This window comes from Parus major, chromosome 8, assembly GCF_001522545.3.
Source record: "Parus major isolate Abel chromosome 8, Parus_major1.1, whole genome shotgun sequence".
Lineage (NCBI taxonomy): Eukaryota > Metazoa > Chordata > Aves > Passeriformes > Paridae > Parus > Parus major.
Window position 1 is genome coordinate 13234937 of NC_031777.1, and position 21139 is coordinate 13256075.

Genomic DNA, 21139 nt, shown 5'->3' on the forward strand with positions numbered 1-21139 from the left:
AGCACAGCTCAAGTCTCTGCATTGACACTGTAACCCAAGTCTGGAAACTATTATCCTACACCATTTATTTTGGCTTTATAGGTGATACTGTCCACTTGAATTAGGGATTTCTGCTGTATTTTTAATACTGTAGCTGTGGATTCATATTTGATTTAGGACCACAGTACTTGCAAGGTTGGTTATACATCTGAGTTTGATGACATCTTCAGTAGTGTATTGTGTATAGAATCACAAATGACAGCATAAAACCTACATGATTTCAAACCTACAAGCCAGAAGTAAACATTGAGCATAAAATAATTTTAAAATCACATTTATCTTTTAAAGTGTAGAACAAACCATGTCCTATAACTGTGGGTCTGTGAAAGCTGTTGATCAAAAGTGAAGTTTGGACATGTATTCATTATGGGAAGTAATTTAGGAGATTAATTTTTTGTGTGTTCTGTGGGTAAAAAGAAAAATCCACTTTTTTACTAATTGTAAGAGCACTGTTTGTAATGCTCTTAGTTTACTTCTTGAATTTCTGAGTAAAGAACTTAAGCCAATTTGGGCTTCTAGTAAACTTGGCATATACATTAAATTGATTACCAGATGCATTGTGCAACATATGGCATTGTACAGCCTTTGTGTGCTTCATAGTATTTCTTAAATTACCATCATTTGTTTTGATTCCAAGAATGCACTTGTCTCGGCTTCCTAGTGCTTAGGACTTAAATGCAGGCTTTCCAGTGCTGAACAGATGTGTTAGAGTTTCATATGGAACATTTATGCTGTTGTGAGTTTTCCTCTTTACGTTTTCCATACAGAGTATTGTGTCAGCAATGGCTCATGTAAATGGCATATCTTCATTTTGGTATGTAAATTGATTGCCTAAAATAACCTTCAGAATTCCTAATGATTCTACATAATCAAGAAAAGCATGGAAGCAACACAGAATGGCCAAAGAAACTGCCCCCAAAGTGAATCAGCTACATTTTCTTTTAGGTTAGAGAAAAACAGGAAAGAAGGATGGAGTAATTCATTTATGGGTGGCAGCAACAGTCAAGTACAGTCCTGTGTGCTTCTGTGAGCCCCCCATTATTTCCATGCTTGAGGCTGTGGTGTGAATGGGCAGAACACTTCATCCATGAAAACACACAGAACAGAATAAGGTGCTTGGCATGTTAGTGTGTCATTTACTTCTGAGGGGAGACTGCTTGTGTTGATTTACAAAGCATACTTCTAAAAAGTTATGCTTTAAATTACAAACAGTTTTAAAGAAAAGGGTAAGAGGACATTCTGGGACAAGGGACAAGGGATTTGTGACCAGCAGGGCCAACTGCTGCCTCTTCTGCTCAGGTGGAATTGCTCTCTTTACAGACATTTCCAGGCCTTCCCTTGCAGTCTTTGTATTCTGGGAGATAAAAATGTTATATTTCTGTATAGCATTTGGACATCCTCTCCTAGAAGGCACTGTGTAAGTGCCAGATACTGCTGCTGTGTGTTTAGCAGTAGCAGTGTGTGTTCTGATCAGTATTTTAAAATCAACAAACGCTTTGCGGGCCCCTGGCTTTCTGTTAATTGGCCTTTGCTTTGATCACTGAAGACCAACAAATGCAGTTTAGGAGTTGTGTTGCTACCATTTTTCTTCAGTGGAAGCTGAGGGGATGAGTAAGTACATCAATTAAGTCCCTTACTCACCCTCTGAGCTACCCTCATTGGATAATTAAAGTGATCTGACAGAGCAATACACTAAATTCCCTTGCACCCCCTTCTGTTGCTCTGAATACATCAAACAAATGAATATTTAGGCCTATTAATGCTGTTATTTTTTATTAATGCAGAAAGCGGAGTTATGATATGGGTGTATAATTTCTTCTTGAAATCAGCACTGAGTTGTGTGACTGGTCACAAGCAGGACTGATATAAACATGTTTTAATTACCAGCCCTCAGTAATATATCCAGAGCTAGTAAAGGCCTCTGCAAATAGGGTTTGGGCTTTCTTTATTCCACAAATTGTTTACACAGCATGGACAAGCAATTACTTTGCTTTCCATTGCAGCACTGATTCTTCAGCTTTCAGTACGTTCTCAGCTAAAGAAATGGCATGAAATTTCCTATAATTGTGAAAGTTATAAAAAAGAAGAAAAGGAAAGCAAACTTTAAAATTGTCATCCATGCACATCTAAGGCCTCAACTAAATCCAAGGTATCACCTCTCTGTTGGAAGGGAAGTCTTTTTTATTCATGGAAAACTAAGGGTTGTCCTGTAAATTTCATTTTTAAAAAAATCACAGAATGTGCTGAGTTGGAAGGGACCCTCAAGGATCATTGAGTCCAGCTGATAGCCCTGCACAGCACCATCCCCAAGAGTCACACCTTGTGCCCAAAGGTATTTTCCAAATGCTTCTTGATCTCTGTCAGGCTGGTGCTGTGACCAGTGCCCTAGGGAGCCTGTTCCAGAACCCAAACACCCTCTGGGGGAAGAGCCTTTTTTTAATATCTACTCTAAAAAAAATTGAAGTGTAAGGTACTAAGTATTTAGAAACTTATGTACCTAGTTATGAAACCATAATTATAAGAAAGTGTTCTTGTGTAATGAGCACTACATATCTGTCATACAGTGTTTTAATATCTACAGTAGTTATTAGCTGAATATTTCCATTCTGTGAGCAACTGCCGTTTTTGAAACTGATTGATGTTTATGAATAAAGCACTTTTATTATGTGTTGCCAAGTTCTGAGGACCAATCTTTATAGCCTACAGTGCCTACAAAGGAGTGATGATACCTCCTCTTTCTGTGGCTAATCACATCTGAAGAAAGTGAAAGGCTGAAATCATTGTGGATTTTTTCTGGAAAACTTTAATTGCCTTGTAGACTATTCTACTGCAAAATGGTTGTAGTGTTTTATCTGACAAAAGTGACATGGGAGGAAAATAATTTTACAGGAAGAGATATGTTTGAATATAGGCAACTAGCACTGTGAAATGGCTTGGCTCGAGGCAGTTAATTTATTTGTGAGCTGACAAAACTGTGGTCTCCATTTTTCATTGTCTGGGTGCAAAACAGTCTTCTGATAGGGCATGTTGGTTGACCTTTCATTAGTTTGTTTGGTGGGTTTGTGTTCTGTCCATGCCAACAGATCTGCAATTTCAGAGAAGAAAAAGTACAAGAAAAAAGAGAATGCCCCTCCAAGTGTTTATCTTCTTAAGGCCACACTGTCTTGCTAGGGCCTAGACAATCTCTAATCATGCTTTTAAAGTTTTTCAAAGGAGGAAAGCTGTAAGAAAACATTACAGGCAAGCTAGTGATAAATACTGCTCAGAGAGAACTTCAGGCTTGTGGAGATTTTGTGAATATTTTGTACATTATTTAAATTTCTTCAACCTCATCCTGCCTCTGTCCCTTAGAGACAGATCTATAAAGGCATAATGTCCTCGGGCTCCCCTGGGAGCTACCAGAAAATGGGAGCTTCTTGTACTTTCCTCCCAAAATAAAGCAGAGAAAGAAACTGATGCTAGCCAACACTGGCCTATAATGTAATGTCTGAACTCAGATTGTAGGAGCGAGTTCAGCTGCTGATCCTAATCTAAATGCACCAACAGGAAGCCCCCAATAGCTGTATTTCTACTTCAGAAACCACCTAAAGATAGAAGGTTGCTGCTCCAAAGACCCATCAGGTTCTGTATTGAAATTAGTAAGGCAAGTCTTGGTTGAAGAATCCTCCCAATAAACTGTCTTCTGCAGATGGAGTGAGAACCCAGATGTTCTTTAACTCGTAATTTGATAACCAGATAACTGGTCCTGCAAAAATCACATCCTATCCAGCCCTCAGTATGAACAGCTCTAGGTTTTGCTCTTGATCCCAGGAGTCTTTGTCTGCCCAGATGCTTTTGTGTCAGAGGCAGAACCAGCAAAGTGAAATTCTCAAGAGCCCCCATGCTTTGCTTCTTTTCCCAACCCTGGTCTGGTAGCAGCAGCCTGCTTCCCAAATATCTCAGAAGGCTCTGGTATAGCTTTTCTTTCCAAATGATGACACAGCCCACCAGCTTACAGACACATGCAGATCCCCATGAACAATCAAGGTAGGTAGTTTCCATTTATTGCTAGGAGAAAAAAAAGTGTCAAGTAACTTCCTACTCATCCTGTGGCAAGCGGAGTAGGGCTGTGTGCTTCAGCTACCTTAGGTATAGCTATCAGTTCTCCTACTCTTGGTTGTGTGAGTCTTGAGAAATGGGAAGTGTTGAAATAAATGGCTATGATACACACAGTGTTGAAATAAACATTTATTTTAACACATTGTATGTGATGAGCCATTTATTTTAACACTTTTCACTTGAAGTGTTGAAATAACAGGTTTTATCAGGGGACGTGTCATCCACTGTTTTATGTATATGTGAATATGGAAATACATCTACTGAGTGTGCCTGTATATATATACTCACTCAGATTATATGGATATGTAATAATAATAATATGGTAGATGTGTATGTAATGCACAGTGTTTTCTACTCAAACTGAGTCTTTTGTTTCACAAAAATTTGTGTTTGTGACGTATTTTTAATACATCTGTGTATCTATAAATACATCTAAATATATTGGCACATAAAATCCTTTATTGCTAGGTAACAGCAATTGGATGTGATAGATAAAGTAGAGGGATGGACAATAAAATAGATAAACCTCAAAACAGAACAATGATTAACTTGAGTTATGTAAAGCAAGAAATAAATATTTTATCTGGGCTTTCTAGTTATCTAGACCTGGTTTCTTTAGTTTCAGTAGTTTCTGAAGTTTGGCTTCCCTTTCTGTGATGGACTTCCTAGGCAAGTGGTTATTAAACAGCACAAGGTATGAATCAGGTTTTGTAAATGACCTGGAAAGTTGTTGTACTGCATTTTTCAGTAATTTTGGCTTTTTAAATACAGTGTAGGAACCTCAATTCCCTGCTCAGCAGGCAGTCACGTCTCTTCCAGTGTGTCCTTACTTGTACAAAATTGCCTTTTGCGGTTAGAATTATGTCTGTTCTAAAGCACTGGCACAGACATGTGGGCATACACACACGTCCTGGTTCCAGGGTCATGTTGACCATGATGATTGTTATGGAGGTTAAAACCAGCTCAAACAGCCGAGGCTGCCTTTGAACAAATCTGTAAATAGCCAGGACCATTTCTACCACACTTCAGGTTAAATGTCAGTCTCTGCATTGGAATAAAAGGGCAGCAAGACCCACCCTGTGATAAAGTGAACTTCTCACATCTTTTGAGGGGAAGAATTCAGCAGGAACTCATTTGTCCCTTTGTGATGTCTGCAGTGATCTTGTCTGGCAACTGGGCAATATTTTCTAACTGGGCTGTTCGTTGGCTCTCATGCTGGTCCTTCTCACGTGTCCTGTTCCTTGTATTATGTCAGGAGCTTACCCTGGCTATTAGCACTGTTTTATTACTCTTTCGTTACTGTTGTATCTCTAATCTCTATCTCCTTGCCTCCTTTGGGCTCAATTCGCTGTGGATATAACTTTCCTCTAGTCTCTCAGCCTCCTTTGGGCTGAATTTTTCTGGGATCCTCCCTCGTGGGGAGTTCCACTTATCTCAGTCCTTATGATTCGAAGAAAACTCCCGAGCTCGTTAGAATCTTGTTTCTTGTGTTTATTGAAGGATCCTTACAAAACTTAACAGGTCTCTCCAGGCTGGTTACAAGGTTAATCTTTGCAATTTGGCACATTTCTTTCTTCTGATGGTACAAACAAGGCCTTGTGGCACACTTTGTGTTTGACGCACAAAATGGCCTCGAACTATGCAGTTCTTTTATCTTTATACCTATTTTTACCCAATTAACAATAGACACGTATATTATTTTTCTTAATGACCCAATGACCCATCACGTCTGTGATGCACTGTGGCATTTTCTATCCAATCACTTACTATTACCCAAAAAGCCCTAGGAGAAGAACATGAAGAAGAAAGAAGAAGGAACAAGGGACAACACCCTAAATCCTCCATCTTGTCTCCTGTTCTTTAAACTAACTTTTTCACCCAGTGATTTAAAAAACTTTCTAATCTACACACTTACACTTTTCTTCTTATGTATCACCATGTAAACATGATCATGAATTTCATATTATATGAAATTCAGTGTTTTTCTAGATCTTATAACTAAGTATTAGAAACAAGGGCACACACTCTGTATCTCAGACTCCAACAGTATCATTATTTGTTTCATTGATTGGCGCTGGCACTCTCTGGGTAGCAGGCATGGTTTGTCCTTGCCCGGGGAGGGTTGCAGTGCAAAAGGTGTCAGACCTCCTGCAGCAGCACCAGCCCCACCAGGCTGGAGCAGCTGACTGGGGCTGCAGGTCATGGTGGGCAGCAGGAGCAAAGCGGTCACGGCAAAGAAAGGGCTTCCTGAGCCAGCCAAAGAACATGGAAAGCATTCCATCAGACAGCTTCCAGCTCCAGGTCAAACCAAAGTAGAAACCATGAGTGAAATTACATAATGAATGTTTGATGAATTGCAACAGAAAATGCTTTGCTAGGTTTCATGCTGACGACCAGAAGTATTGACTTTCAGTGAATCTGAAGTTTTCAGTGAGAGAATGGCTTTGTTAGGAAATGTTTAACCACTTCTTGCAGCATTCACAAAACAATTTGTATCTGTCCTCTTGGTTTTTCCTACTGAAGTTTGATATGAGTGAAAATTCCCCCAGGTCTCCATGGATAACTAATATTTACAGATAAGAAAAATTTGATTTTTCCCTCTCTCTTTTTCTGATTCTAGCCTTTTTTTAATTAAGGTAATTCTCTGATGAGTACTAAACGTTTGTTGAATAAGAACTCTAGTTGGTAATTTTATGAATTTTTAGCTGAAAGGGGATTAATAATCATTTATATTAATTTTAAAATGTTAAAATTAAATCCTAAAAAGGACACTGATTTTTCTCTATGATTATGTAAGTTTAAGGTTTTTTTCTTTTCTATTTGAGTACATTTTATCTTTTTTTAAAGGAAATGTGAAGCAAAATTATTGCCTCTTTCTTCCATTCAGAGATCAAGTTGAATTCTGTATGTATCAGAAACAGAATTGATGTAAACTTCAAAATTAAGAGGACGGGTCAATAGTTATCAGAAGAACTACTGACACACTATCAATGTACCAAGATAGTCACGATATGCTGACCAAAATCCTGTCAGTTTATATGGTTTCAAGAGCCTGCTATAGCAGAGTTAGATAGAAGTTGTTTCAAATCTGCAGAATCATTAACTTTATTCTAAAGTCTCGTGACAAAGTCCTGACTTCTCTGTAGTCAGCAGAACCTTTGCCATTGATTTGGTGGAGTTGGTGCATTGCCCATCACAACTTTTGAGTAACATGGAACATTAAGTAGCCATTGGTTTGAAGGTGTGGGCTGACTGATGTAGGGATATTCCATAAAAGGACTATTCCCTCAAATTCTCCATTGGTACACGAGTAACTAAAATTTTTGGTTGGAAATAGCCAGAGCCTGGGTAGATAGTATATATTGTTAGTGATTTTGGCAAATGGCTATTAATGAGTAATAATGGACTGAAGGACTGACCAGGCAGGGAAATAGATAGGGAGCAGTGAGAAGAGTCATCTCTGGATCTTGAGAAACGCTGGGCTGTGCAGTATTTGAGCTGTGGCAAGGTGCATCCTGCTCTTGCTTTCTGGGAACTTCCTGTTTTTTAGTGCACTAAGTAGTGTGTGTCCCATTTGCAGACCTCCTAACAACTGTGGATAGTCTTTCTCTCTAAACACGTCTGTTCATTGGGTTTTCTTCTGCATATAAATGCATTCTGTGGTCATTTTGAAGGATGTGTCTGCTACACTGTTTCATTAAACTGCTGCGTTATCAGGTAATTGTTTAAACATAATGCCATAGCACTATCAAAAGGAAAGGTGAACTAATGGCATTTGCAAATGTCAGGGATTATCTTAACACTTTTATTATAGTTTATAAAAAGTAGGTTCAGGGCATTCCATGGCAATTATTTCCACAGAAATTGGTTATTTAAATAAATTGCTAATTATCTGGATATGACAGTATTGAAAACCCTGCTAATGAGATATTTGATAAGTGTAGCTTATGGTGGCCACCTACAGGTGGCAGAAAGAAAGAACGAGCAGAATAATTGCAGTCAGAAGGAACGTGATGCAAATGGCTTGTGTGAAACCTGCAAATTTCCCTGGACTGTTTGCAAATGCAGATTCTGTAAAGTGCTTTGATTGCCAGTGTTATGCAGCATATACACTATGCAGAAAATGTCTTAACAAAGAATTACGTTTTCTGGGCTTTTTACCTGATCCCAAATGTTCTTGCCTACTTACTTTCCGAAGCATTGGATTGGTATCCATGATGCCTGAACTGTTCCAGACCATTTTCCTTCTAGAATGCTTTTTACCTAAGTTTTTTATTTTATTTTATTTTTATTTTATTTTATTTATTTTTTATTTGCTGTCATTGGGTTCTTTTGTCGTTAGCATGATTAATTTTAACAGTCTGGGAGATAACTGTGTCAGCTTTCTTCCAAGAAGGTATCTACAGAGGGAGGAAAGGTTATGCTGCTTAGTTTTGGGGGCTTACATTTTTTAGTGGCACAGACTTTAGCGGTGACTTATTAGTAAAAAATTATGTATCAGCTGCTTCTTTTTTGCAATATTTAGGTGAAGTGGTTTAAATTTCAAATTTGTAATATAAAATAATTGTAGTTGAAAATGCATCTACTGTCCAAAGGTATGACATTTTGCTTACCTTTAAAATCTTTCTGTTGTTTTTGTTTCTGTTTCTGTTGTTCATAGAGAGTTTGATAAAGACCATTGAGACTGTTTCAAGATTCAGTCTCAGTAGTACCTGTCTGAATTGATTCCATTGGCTGTTTTTTAATGGACCTGGATCATCTTTTCTTAAAGGCCTCATTAGAGCTACTGCATATATGCATTGAAAACTTTAAACTGGCACATTGGTCCAATATATTGGAAGTGAGAATGTAGGCTAATGTTCAAGATATCTAAGATTATTTTCCTTCCATTGGTGGATCACTGGGATCAGAAGATCTGGATTTTTTTCTGCTAGAAATTCCCAAAGCTACTGGTCACTTGAAACTTAACACCAGGCTTCTTGAAGAAGGTTTGGCTCTCAAGCCTCAATCTAGTGAGCATTTTTGGTGTTCGACAGGATCTCAGGACTCTTAGTACTTACAAAGTCATAATAAAATATGTGTCTCCTAGGATTGGTAAAGGGTTTTTTACTTCCTAAGGAAAAATAAACAAACAAGTAAGCAAGTATATTATCTTTCATCAGTTTGTCATCAGCTTGCTATCCTCAGTGGACAAGAGCAGCTCTGCTTACCTGTGCTGATGAGGGAAAGACGTTTGATTGATGTATGTTCTGCTTCTCCTTCATGTTGTGTTTTCACTATTGGATTTCCTTGACTGATAGTCTGAAAAGTCTTACTTTTTATTAAAAAAAAAAAAAAAGAGGGGAAAAAAAAAGAGAAAAAAATAAAAAGTAGAGAAGGCCAAAGCTCTTTGTTTTAAGGCAAGAAAAATGTCAGGAACTTTCACATCTTAAAACTATTTCATTGTTTATGTCTTTCTGTAATAGCAAATATTTGTTCTATAATTATTCCATAATTAATGAGATTTGACAGAGTAGCTTTCAACATAGAGTAGCATGTCATCTCCATGAGATATTTTTCTTTCATTTTTATATCATTCACCTGCCTGAGGTCTTGATAAATGGACTTGTTTATTAAATCTCATTATTTTACAGCAAGGTAAATGATAGCCACATCTAGCATCTGGTAGCAGCTGTAACACTTCTATCAGGAGAGTACCATATCAGCAGTTTCCTCAGCTACGGGTGCTTAACTAGTGGAATTACAGATCCCAATGTGTCAAAGTATGTGGTAGATGCTTATCTTTTAGTATGTGAGCTGTCTTTCAAATGCATGCTGGATTTGGACCTGAGCTTCTTAAATACCATTGGATTTATCAGAAAACGTTCTGCAAATTCCCACTACTACTTACAGATCTTTTAAAATTTGGCATTAAATCTCCTTTATTTCAACCTTTTAAAAACTCCTTCTCCACAAATCTCTATAATGGAATTTATTACTTTCCTGTGTACTTGGATGAAAATGCAGGAAAATAGAGATTGTTAGTCAAATTGAGTGTTCATTTCCCTTTTTTTTTTAATTTGCTTTCTTTTTTAATAGCTTGGCATTACTATTGTTTCTATTGTTTGCATTTTTTTATTTTTTTTTCCTTTAATCTGGTAGGCTGTTTCACCATTTCATTAGGCAGTAGGATCTCTATCACAAGCAAATCACGTTGTATTCCAGCCCAGCAGCTTTTGTTACAGAGGGGGAAGCTTCTGAACTGTTGATGAAAAAATGTATGGGAAAACAGCTTCAGCTTATGTTGTGCTTGTTCCATAAGACATAGACTAATAAATAAATGCTGGGATGAATGGTGAGACCTTAGTGAACCCTCTGATTGTCATTACATCCATTTATTTACTCTCATCAGAACCACTTCTGAAATGTTTTTAAATTCATTTGGGTGAATTATAAATGAATGGAATACTTTTGCAATCATACCAATTTATCACTAATTTACTAATCACCAAATGTAAGTAATAACTCATATTATGAATATCAAATTCATCTAGTACTAAAAAGTACCTATGTTTCATAATAAATTCTAAGACTCATTGCTAATTCTGCTAGACTTCATTGAATCATATGCTTGATTTCTTTGGGCTAAATGAAGGCCTTTCTGATTACCTATTGTGCTGAAACCTTAAATAAACTGTCCTTTGGTCCTTTTCCTGTACTGACCATGTACAGAGACATTTAAGTGAGAAAGGGGCTAATTATATTCTGGAAGTATTTTCTTGTGGAACTCTTCTACAAGATACCTTTAAGGCCAAGGGTCTACAAGCCTTTAAAACCCATTGAAAGCAAACTCTTGAGAGTTACGTTGGGGTTAGAAGCGTATAAACCTTCATGCATCAAAGCAGATTGGGAAGAGATTTCCCTGTAGCCATATGATTTCAGACTGAACCAGTGTCTGTATTCTTTCACCTTTCTGAAAAACAGCTACCTCATCACAGTGAGATTCTGGAGCTGTGTCAGCCTGAAAGCAATGCACCAAGTCTGATGATTACTTCTAGCTTCAATTTTGAATATTTGAAGAATTTCCTGAACTACTGTTTTTGATGAGATTACTTTCAGTGGTTTTGGCTGTGTAGCGTATGTTTTGGCCTGTATGCCTTCCAAAAGGCTTTATTTGTAAATCTGCCAGGGCAAACAGCATGGTTTCCATTTTTTTTTCCCCTCAAGTATTTCTCTAAGACTGGACCATTAATTATGTCATAATGTTTGCTCTTTGGACACTTAGCAGTCATCCTCATTTAAAGAATTGTTCTATTCCTTTCAAACACATTATGATCAATCCAGCCCAAACAATGGGAAATAGTCTGTAGTGTCCTAGGGAAAGTTCCTGTTCAGATCCCTTCTGTGACCTGTTCTGTTGGGATCTTAGATTCTTTAAAACAGTTTTGGTGAGAGTTCACATTTTTATCTATCAGACTCTAGTCTTCCTGAAAACATATCATTAGTGCATCTTGGATTAGGCTATCCCTTTCATGTGCACAAAATTTAGTTGCTGTTACCTCATGCAGTACTAAGGGGGGAAAAAAACTGCCTGACAGCCACAGCCAGAGAGGTCCTTTGGGAGTGATGTGTCCTCTCTTACGCTATTGTTGCCCAGTGATGGCATCAAATTATCCTAAATCTTCTCTAAATTAAGAAGAAATTTTAATAATGTGGGGTTTATCTAGAGAAATCCCAACTAGCCTAAAAAGTAACTGTAAGTGTCGTCTGTCTATGCTGTCCATCATTCAATGAGCAGCATCTGTAGGCATATTTTTAATACTTGAATACCATCAGTAGAATGTAGTCAAAACAGATGCATTGCAGATACAGTGTATTAAGACTTTAATCATAATCCTCTAAATATAGCAGGTTGTTGTCTGACTCAACCTCTATGTACCATTTGAAATATGAGCTCCAGTTTTGGAGATACTACTATAAATGAATATACTTTATTCTTTTGAGAATTTGACTATCATTAATTGTTATAGCTTACTTTAAAAATTATCTGAATCTACAAACATCCAGAAGGGGAAACAAATAAAATATGAAATGTAAGGTGCAGTGAAATGTCACCTTTAAGCAATTTTTAATTGAACATAAATGAGCTGTTTGCTCTTATTTGGACAAAATTTAAAATTTAAAAACCTGATTCTTTATGTAGAAACATAGATCTCTTTATCTACAGTGTATGGTAAAGTATTGCTTTCTGTCTCAGACTTTGTTAGTCTTTGTTTTGAGCATCAGCTAAAATGTTCACACTAGCTTTGAATTGTTTATCCAAATATTTCTGCCATTTTCTGTACTTCAGCCGCGCGCAAAATTTGCTGTATGAGCGTTGATACCACCTGAAACCCACTTGTGTCAGTTTACAAATGAATATAACCTCCTCACCTCAGATTTAGATGTTAGTTCCTGATGTTGCTGTGCCATGAGGGATTGCAAGTTCCATCAGGGTCGGTTGGGATGTTGCTCACCCAGTGTCCTGGTTTTCTGTAGGAAATGCTATCCGGCCCATCGCCCTCCGCGCAGTGTCTGCCATCGCCCGTGCCCTCCCAGGATTTCCCATCTTGGCAACTGGAGGCATCGATTCTGCTGAGACTGGCCTTCAGTTTCTGCACAGTGGGGCTTCTGTCTTACAGGTACCGCTTCTTTCTTTAAAATGTTAACGTTTAGCTAACTGTGATTAACATTGTAATGGATCTTCCTTTCACGCATTTGGATAGTGCGGAGTTTCTACCGCTGAAAAGAATTTTTGTGGTTTTAACTTCATACTGCTTGCTAAGAGACATTCATTTCACATGGAGGAGGAGGAAGAGTTGACAAAAGAAAACTTTGTGCGTTACCAATACCAACCTGGGAAAAGGCTGACCATGAGTCTGTTAGTATTCATTCTCTCCGGCTGAGATGATTTAAAATTTATACATCTCTCTCCCGTGTCATACAGACAGGGTTGACACAGGGTTAACCTAGACCTATCTGTTCTTCCTGTATTCTGTTCTTCTTTTCTGCAAAGAGCCTTCTCAAGGTGAGAGGGCTTCCAAAGAGTACTATGTTGGTCTCACAGGGAGCCAGTTTAAAGTAACTTTAGTTATCCAGGCATCTGTGTCCCTTAAGGATGTTCATTGAGACGGGAGGCGAGCGCTGCACCCGCTGCATGAGGTGCTGGGTTGCACTGGAGTCAGGTGTCAGCTGCATTCAGCAGTCAGGCTCTTTGCATTGCCTGAGGCTAGTTTGAGCTGCTGGCCACGAAGGCATTGTTGCTTAGTCCCTGTCCTGGAAGGAAGCCTTGGTGACCTCGTGTTACAGGCACCAGGAAACTGGCCGAAAATCAGCCCCTTACCTGCTCTGCCAGGCATGTCAGGGCACCACTGCAGCATGTATGTTAGAATGGCTGAGGAGCAGGTGGTCTTTATGGTCCATTGTTCCATTGTATATTGTTACATTCTGGTAGATGTTCAGCCCGTTTATCTGTTGGTCCCACCATAGACAACAGCAGCTGTGGATCCTGTGAATATCGGCTTTGTGTCACTCCGTGGGATGACTAGAGTGGTTTCATTCCCACAATTCACTTTGACATTGAAATTAGATTCAGTGTGACCACCCTTTTTACACAGCTACAGTGACTGCTGCGATTAGTCATTTGTTTGCTATGCTTCACAAAAAAAAAAAAAAAAAAGCTCAATATTTTGGTTTGGTTGGGTTTTCTAATGCACATCAAAGTTAGCGTCTCTGGAAGCTGAAGCAGAAGGCTTTTTTTATATACTTGCTATGTTCCTTGGATTTATTAATACAATTTGCTTTTTTTTTTTTTAAGTTGTATTAAAGTGATTCAAACTTTCCTTTTTCATGGACAGATAAAATATTGACCTTTCTTACACAATTGTCTGAGAGCTTCTTCCATATAAATACTAAGTAATGGTGCAAATTACAGGGCAACATTTGTCTATAAAAAAAATTAGGATTGGCAAGGAAATGTTTTTAGTGCTCTAGATGCATTTCATTTGTTATTGCTAATAGAGCTGCACGTTCAATGGCTTTGTCTGCAGCAGTGTTACATGATCTGAGCTACACAGAATGAAATGGTTTTCTGTTCTAGGTCTGCTGTATCTATTTCTGGATGACTAAAAATCCAGGGGTTTAATGCCACTTTCGCACTTCTATTTTATATAGACTGTGTAGTTGTTTGGTTTTTATTCTTTATTTTCTTTTCCTGTTGGTTTGTCGCAATGCTAATGGGGAAATTGTGAAATATAATTTCATGCAGACTTCCCGGTCAGTGCTCAAGAGAAAGACTATTTGATTTACAAGACATTCATTATTGTTTTTCTTTTTAGTAGTAATCAAATTCTCTGAAACTGGCTTCCACAAATGACTCGGATCTATACAGATCTTTTGCCCTTTACAGAACAATTTCTCTTTTCAACAAATTTTTCCCAGATATACTGAAAAAACTCGTATTTTGTCCTTAGGTTTCACCAATTTAACTTAAGTCATCTCTAGAACTGATGTTAAACTCCTCTGGATCAAAAATATCCTAAGTCTGAGTGGTTTATTTCTGTTTCACTAAAGTAGGGAAGCCATTTAAACTAATCTCAGATAAATGGATTTTAAAGTGGCTGGTATAGGTAAGGATCTGAACTAGTTCGATTACATCCATTTTAAAATAAGCCTTTAGTAAGCTTCATGCAAGATTGTGAATACAGGCCATAAGTCTTTCCCTCATGATGGGAAGGACATATGGAAGGGAGAAGGAAATGAGTAATCTCTATTGAGACTCATGGAAGAAAGGCACTTACTGGGACTAGACTGAAACGTATTTGCTTTTCAGATGAGATACATTGTGATAGACAGAAGAAGACAGCCTCATCTTCAGAGGTCATCTTTGGACCCCAGTTAGGATTATGAGATTAATTTCCATTGTTTTCCTTCTAAACAAGGTCATACAAATAGCCAACTAATATTCTTTTCCCTGAATCCCTATCTCTTGCATGTGTCCTTGGTATCAAATACCCAACTCGCTCCTTCAGCAGTCCCAACCTCTGTTGTTTACAGCTTTGACATTCATTTCTGCTTTCTCAGTACTGACATGCAGTGAGTACAGAAGTTGTAGACAGCATCAAATAAAGTGATCTGCTGAATGATATTTAAGATTGACTGCATAGCAAGTCCTTGAGTTAAACAGGTGGAAGCTGGGACTATACCGGGGAAATTCTGTATGTGTCTGATAGCTTTATCTAAAGTATCTGCTTTGGATACTGTTGGAGGTGGTTCTGAAGAGACACTCAGACTGACACAACACTGCACATTTTGTGATCTGACTTCACATTTCCAAAGCCACAAGGATGCCTTATGACTGATCCAGAGGAAGGAAGCAAGCAGCCTGGGCTTTGGCAGTGATGGAGCCATCTCTGTGCTCATCTATGCCAAAGAGGCAGTGGGCTTAAACTGGGGTGTGTCGCTGCTCTCAGCACCCTGTTACCCAGCAGTGCTTGAAAAGGGTAGGGGCTGTCAGATCACCCAGCACTGAACATGGTCCCATACTGCAGGGCAGCACAGGCTGTACTGATCTATCCATGGAGCCCTCCTCAAGGGAAGCCACTGCCCTTCCCTTCCTTGTGTCCCAACAAGAGTCCAGTGTCTTTTCTGCCGTGGGAGTGGGACATTCAAGGCCTAGGATAATAAGAAGGCTTTGTGTGAGTTGATTTCATTGCAATGTAGCATATCTGTTAGAGGAAAGGTTTATGAATAATAAATGTTCTTCCATTAAAATGAGATCAGATTTTCCTCTGCAGATATTTCACCTGCAATCAGTTCTCCATAATTTTTTCCAATTGCTTTTATTTTTAAAACATGGGGATTTATCTTCCATTTGCAAAACCTTCATACACAGGATTGCAAGTCAAGAGTCAGGTGGTTAGCCATATTTTGCTATATGCCATAACCACCTCAAGTGGTATTAAGCAGGTATATTAGGAGATGGTGTGGGGAGAGAAAAATATTCTATCCCCTCCTTTAGAAGATGGAGTGTAACATCTTAGTATTGTTACTCACAAAACAATTTGGATGTAAAGAATTTTGCAGCAGGTATGGAGAACAAACTAGATCATCGTAGTCAATAGTAGCTGGGCTAAAGATTTTATACAGCAATTTAACAGAGCATTTTTCCCCTTCATGGATTTCAGAAACACTTGCAAAAAGACTCCAATAGTTTTTTAATTTCTCATTAAAGATGCTGAAGCATTTCAGTCATTCTTCAGCTGATTCCATAGCACTGTAACTTTTTTAACATACCTAAATCTACCAACCCCTTTTTAGTACAGGCATTAAATAAATAAATATAAAATATTTGTATAAAATAATAATATGGAGATAATCTTACACTCGTTGTATACCAGGAGCTCCACAAATGTCTAGAAGCACTTGTGATACCTGTCATTATTACAGTTTTCCAGTCAGGCTGAGGTATTTTTATTTCTAATTTAAGTACCTTTTTCTTAAGCCCAGATTTATCAAAAATAGATGTATATCAAATTTTTTTGCATGTTTTGAAATATGTATGTGATTTACCATGTCACACTGATGGTTTGTTAGATTTTTGCAAGGTTTTGAAAAAGACATACAATTTTTAAAGTAATCTTGCTGCAGGAAATTAAAATGGGAAACAATTATAGAAAATTCCAGTGGAAAGAGAAAATGCATTACGGAAAAAGCAATAAAAGCATAAAAATATTAAAGTAAAAATCACTTCACAGTAGCCTGTATGATTCAATTGTAGATCAATATTGTGTAGTTAATGCATTAGCAGTAGAGCATTAATTTGCAATTACAGCAGGTGATCTGATTCTCTGTGTTCTGTCCATTGACATAAATGACCTTTTGTTGAAAGAGACTCTGTAGTCATTATTTCTAGCAGATGTAACTAAAAAAAAGAGGTAGAACAAAGGGGTACTTTCTGAAGTATACCTATTTCATGGTAGAACCTTTCAGCGTTATACTCTGGTATAGAATACTTTGTTCATCTGGAATATTGCTCATTTTCATGTAAAGAATACGGATTCCTTTTCAAATAAATGTCTTCTCTCACAAAGTTTGGAGGTCACATATGTCCTCAGTTGCAGAAATGGATGTCTGTAGGGTTTTCTACCCAGTAATGATTTAAAATCCACCCATGGAATGCTGCTTCTCAAAGCAGCACAGGCAAAGAGCTGTGGCTTTGCCCTGAGCCCTTTTTCTGATCCACCTTCATCCTCCCTCACCTCGCTCTTGTCCTGGCTGGGATGCCTGCCTTGCAGTGCTGTTCCAGTGGGCGCTGTGCTCTTGTCCTCCCCACGTTGTGTTCAGCCCATGTGCACCTGCTGCCTCCAGGCCTTGCCCCGTGGCCCTCCTCATCTCTCGGCCAAGGGAAGAGGGTGGGAGTGTGCCCGAGCACAGGCAGAGCTGCCTTGAAGCTGGAGCTGCCCCACGCCCCTCTCTCCTGCCAGCACCACTTGTGGGTGGGACCTCAGGAGGAAGAAGAAAACTGTTCTGGAAATGGGACAGCCCATCACAGGAAAGCAATAGTGATGAGTTTTGCTTCTGTAAGATAAACTCTCCCTCCAGTGTGGAACACAGTGGTTTTTTTGAGACTGCTTGTGGATTTTTAACATTTTCAACAAGCCTTGTTGGTACCTCTTTGGAACAAAAGTCTCAAGGGATTCAGGACAATTGGATTATTATTTTTTCTTCAGCAGGCTTTTTACTGAAGCATTTAGCTGAGAGATTTTTATAACAGCAGGATGGCCCTTTGTGCGTCAATAAACAGGCTTTTCCATCACAAAATCGTGGGACTTGATCCATGAGACAATATTGTTATTGTACTTGTGCAAATGTGAAACCCTGTAAGGAGCCCTATACCTTTTTTTATGGCTACAGAACTGCAAAGTAGAGATCTGGTTCTCCATGTACTTCATTACTCTTCTTTTTAGTCTGTGTCAGTGTCTGTTGAAGTCAGTGAAGACTCCGATACCTTAGTTAAGTGAGGATTAGATCAGGCCAAAAAATTCTCATCCTGGAATTACTATTCATGCCATTTAGTGCAGACTGAAGAACTAAAAGGCATTCAAATCATGGGAGTGCAGAGCAGGGGAGTGAGGGAGCTGGCCCTGTGTTTTGAAATTCCAGGTTAAGTTTCTGCTGATAACCATTGGGGAAAAAATACTTTGTCTTGCAATGAATAGCCATGATTTTGAATGCAGACAAAGAGTCCTTTGTCTCAGCCCTGTATGAGGAGAATGAAGTCGGGTGAATTGCTGCAAGTCTCAAACTGCCACAGGGTGCCATCAGTGTGGCACAGCAAGGCTGTGCTTCTCCTGCCTGGACTCCCAAAGAGCCCACTGCCCTTCCTCTGCCCCCTGCCTGTCTTTACCCCAGCACATGGGGGAACAAAGGCTGCAGGCTTTGCTCTGTGCCAGGAGAGAGTGCTCCAAGGGCAGATAAGCCCTAGAACAGGCACACTTGGGCACCAGCTGGACATTGTGGAGTTTCTGACACAGGCTGCTGCTTTAGGGGTAGAAGAACAAAACCTCTCTGTACAAAGCTGTCCATGACACAGAGAAGTTAAGCTGCTAGACCTAATTCTTCTCTCATCATTAAAACTGATGAGGAAAGAAGAGGTTGCTGGATGCAGTGTCAGGCTACCAAAATGATACGAGACAAGATTCAAGGGATGGTACTTTAAACCCACCAAGATTTTTTTTAGGGAAAAAAATGCCACTTAAGGCAAAACCACTTTTCAGATGTAAGTCCTTTGATTGAGATAAGTGTAGTCTCCTGTAGAAAGAGCAGTTTTTAGACTGTATTTCCAAAGAAACTTGATAGGTATTTGTACATCCATTTGAGTATCTTCCATCACATTTGAGGTTTTGTGGCCATTTGCACTGAAATTTGCTAGAAGGGAGAAAGTGTTTTACTCTAACAAATTTTGAGAAACAGAAAAGGCAAAGGAGAGAGAGTAGCTGCATTCCTTCACTGTAAGCACAAGCACACTATGAGCTCACCTTTATTAGACCTCTGAGAACCCGCATGGGACAGCGCTGTTAGGATTGTGTCAGCCACAGGAAAGGCTTTAATTGGCAGTCACACCTTATTAGACGTCAGAGAACCCAACCAGGAGACACAGAGCTGCTGGAAGCCAGATATCATTAGCTCCACTGCTCACAGAGCCACGCACTGAGAAAGGTCTTCAATGGATACAGCACTGAATGGAGTGGCCGTTCTCTGCAGAGATGAAATTTGCAGTACATGCAGAAACAAAAGAAGGAACAAAGTGCTGTTTGAACGTGTCGACATAAAATCCTAAGAAAAATGAATGTGAAAGAGAGAAAAGAGTTGGGACAGACATACCCAAGCATTCACTTCTGAAAACATTTCATTATTTTCTGTTTTTTTCCTAGCCCAGTGCTAATTACAGAAATTCAACCTGTTCTCAACTGTCTGTCTTTGCTAATAAAACAAAAAGTAATTAGCGAACTGCCACACTTGCTCCATTATAGACGATTGGGAGAGAAATTGCTAATTGATAGTGAGAATCTTCTGTGAGAATTTCTTTTAAAGGAAATCAGAATTTGACAAAAACAATCTATAAAGTTTTTTTGTTATGGTTGTAAAAGACATCAAATTAAAACAGGTTTTCATTATTGATTCTTACATATTATTTTGCCATTTTTAATGAAAAATTGCAATATTCAAATCAGCACATTGTAAAGTTACAGACAAAATTCAACACTAATAATGCCTTTTATTTTGTGCAGTTTTGCATTAGTTCTACATTTTATTTCGAGCTGCTTAGGGGAATTATCTATTAGCTTTCCTTTTTTTCTGCTCATTTCACCAGCTAGTAAATGAAGTCTGCATAGATAGGATTGTTATTTCATAAATTTGTAAGAATGAATTAAAGCTCATTCTGTAACAATTGCTATTTGTCATTCTTGTAATGAATTCTCATGCAAAGTAGTTTCAACTATCACTGTATGGTAATAATTATTTACTAATAATTAGGTCTCAGCTGAGCATCAGTTCAAATGCTGCCCTATTGCAGTCACTCCTGGCCTCTGCAGGGGATTTGTTCTCCTGGGAGCACTGGGTCTGCTCCCCTTCACTGCTCTGCCTGGGTGTCTGCCCTTCTTCCCTGGGTCTGGCAACACAGGCACTTTCAGAATTGAGGTGATGGGAAGAATAATTGCTTTGGCAATATGTTTTTCTCCATCTCTCCCAAGGATCCACAATATTGCTCATCCTTTGAAAACCCAGTGATGCTGCACCTATTTTTCATGTGGATTCATGCTACTGATGTGGATTCATGCTGCTGCTCTCTTGCATGAACATGCGCAGAGCTGTTCTCCATGTAGATAAAGCACATGGTGTGAATTGACACCAAGTGAGGTTTGTTTGAAGTTTACAAAGTAAATGCAGCATGGAGATGACTCTTCACAAGAGTCTTGGTTAATTGTTGATGAAATTATAGGCAAGTTGTTCTACTCAGCTCAGGTTGCTTTCAGACATGAAGAATGAGTTCCCTTGAGTACATGTGGAGGTGACTAGAAATTGAATCTAAAACTGTACCCGGCTCCTTGTTGGATATTGAAAATAAATAGAAGGCAAGATAACCACAGTGGAAAATGCTGTTTCTTTATTCCTTTCTGCCATCTCCAGTAATTACTTAGGAAAATTCCCATGGGGTTGATTTTTCTGTTTTGTTTTTTTTTTTTTGTGTGTTATATGTGTTTTAACTGCAGGAGACTTGTTTTCCAAAAAGGGAGAACGTAAAACATTCAGTATTGCAAAACTCTGCCATCATAGAAGTTCTTCATGGAATTGTCAGTCATACACAGAAAATATATGTTTAACAAATTTTCCTTTTTGTATCATAGCAGCTTTGTTAATCTTTCAGTCAGAGGATGTACCTGGCAGTGAAAGGAAGAAAGGGAAAGCAGGCAGTGGAAGA

General features: G+C 38.6%; 1 protein-coding gene across 1 annotated transcript in view; it reads left to right on the forward strand.

Moving 5' to 3' along the window:
* DPYD (dihydropyrimidine dehydrogenase) overlaps window positions 1-21139 on the forward strand; it is a 344164-nt gene that overhangs the window by 267445 nt on the left and 55580 nt on the right. The window contains exon 19 of the mRNA XM_015635812.1: window positions 12655-12797. Within this exon, the coding sequence (XP_015491298.1) occupies window positions 12655-12797 (143 nt within the window). The remainder of the gene's footprint in view (window positions 1-12654; window positions 12798-21139) is intronic.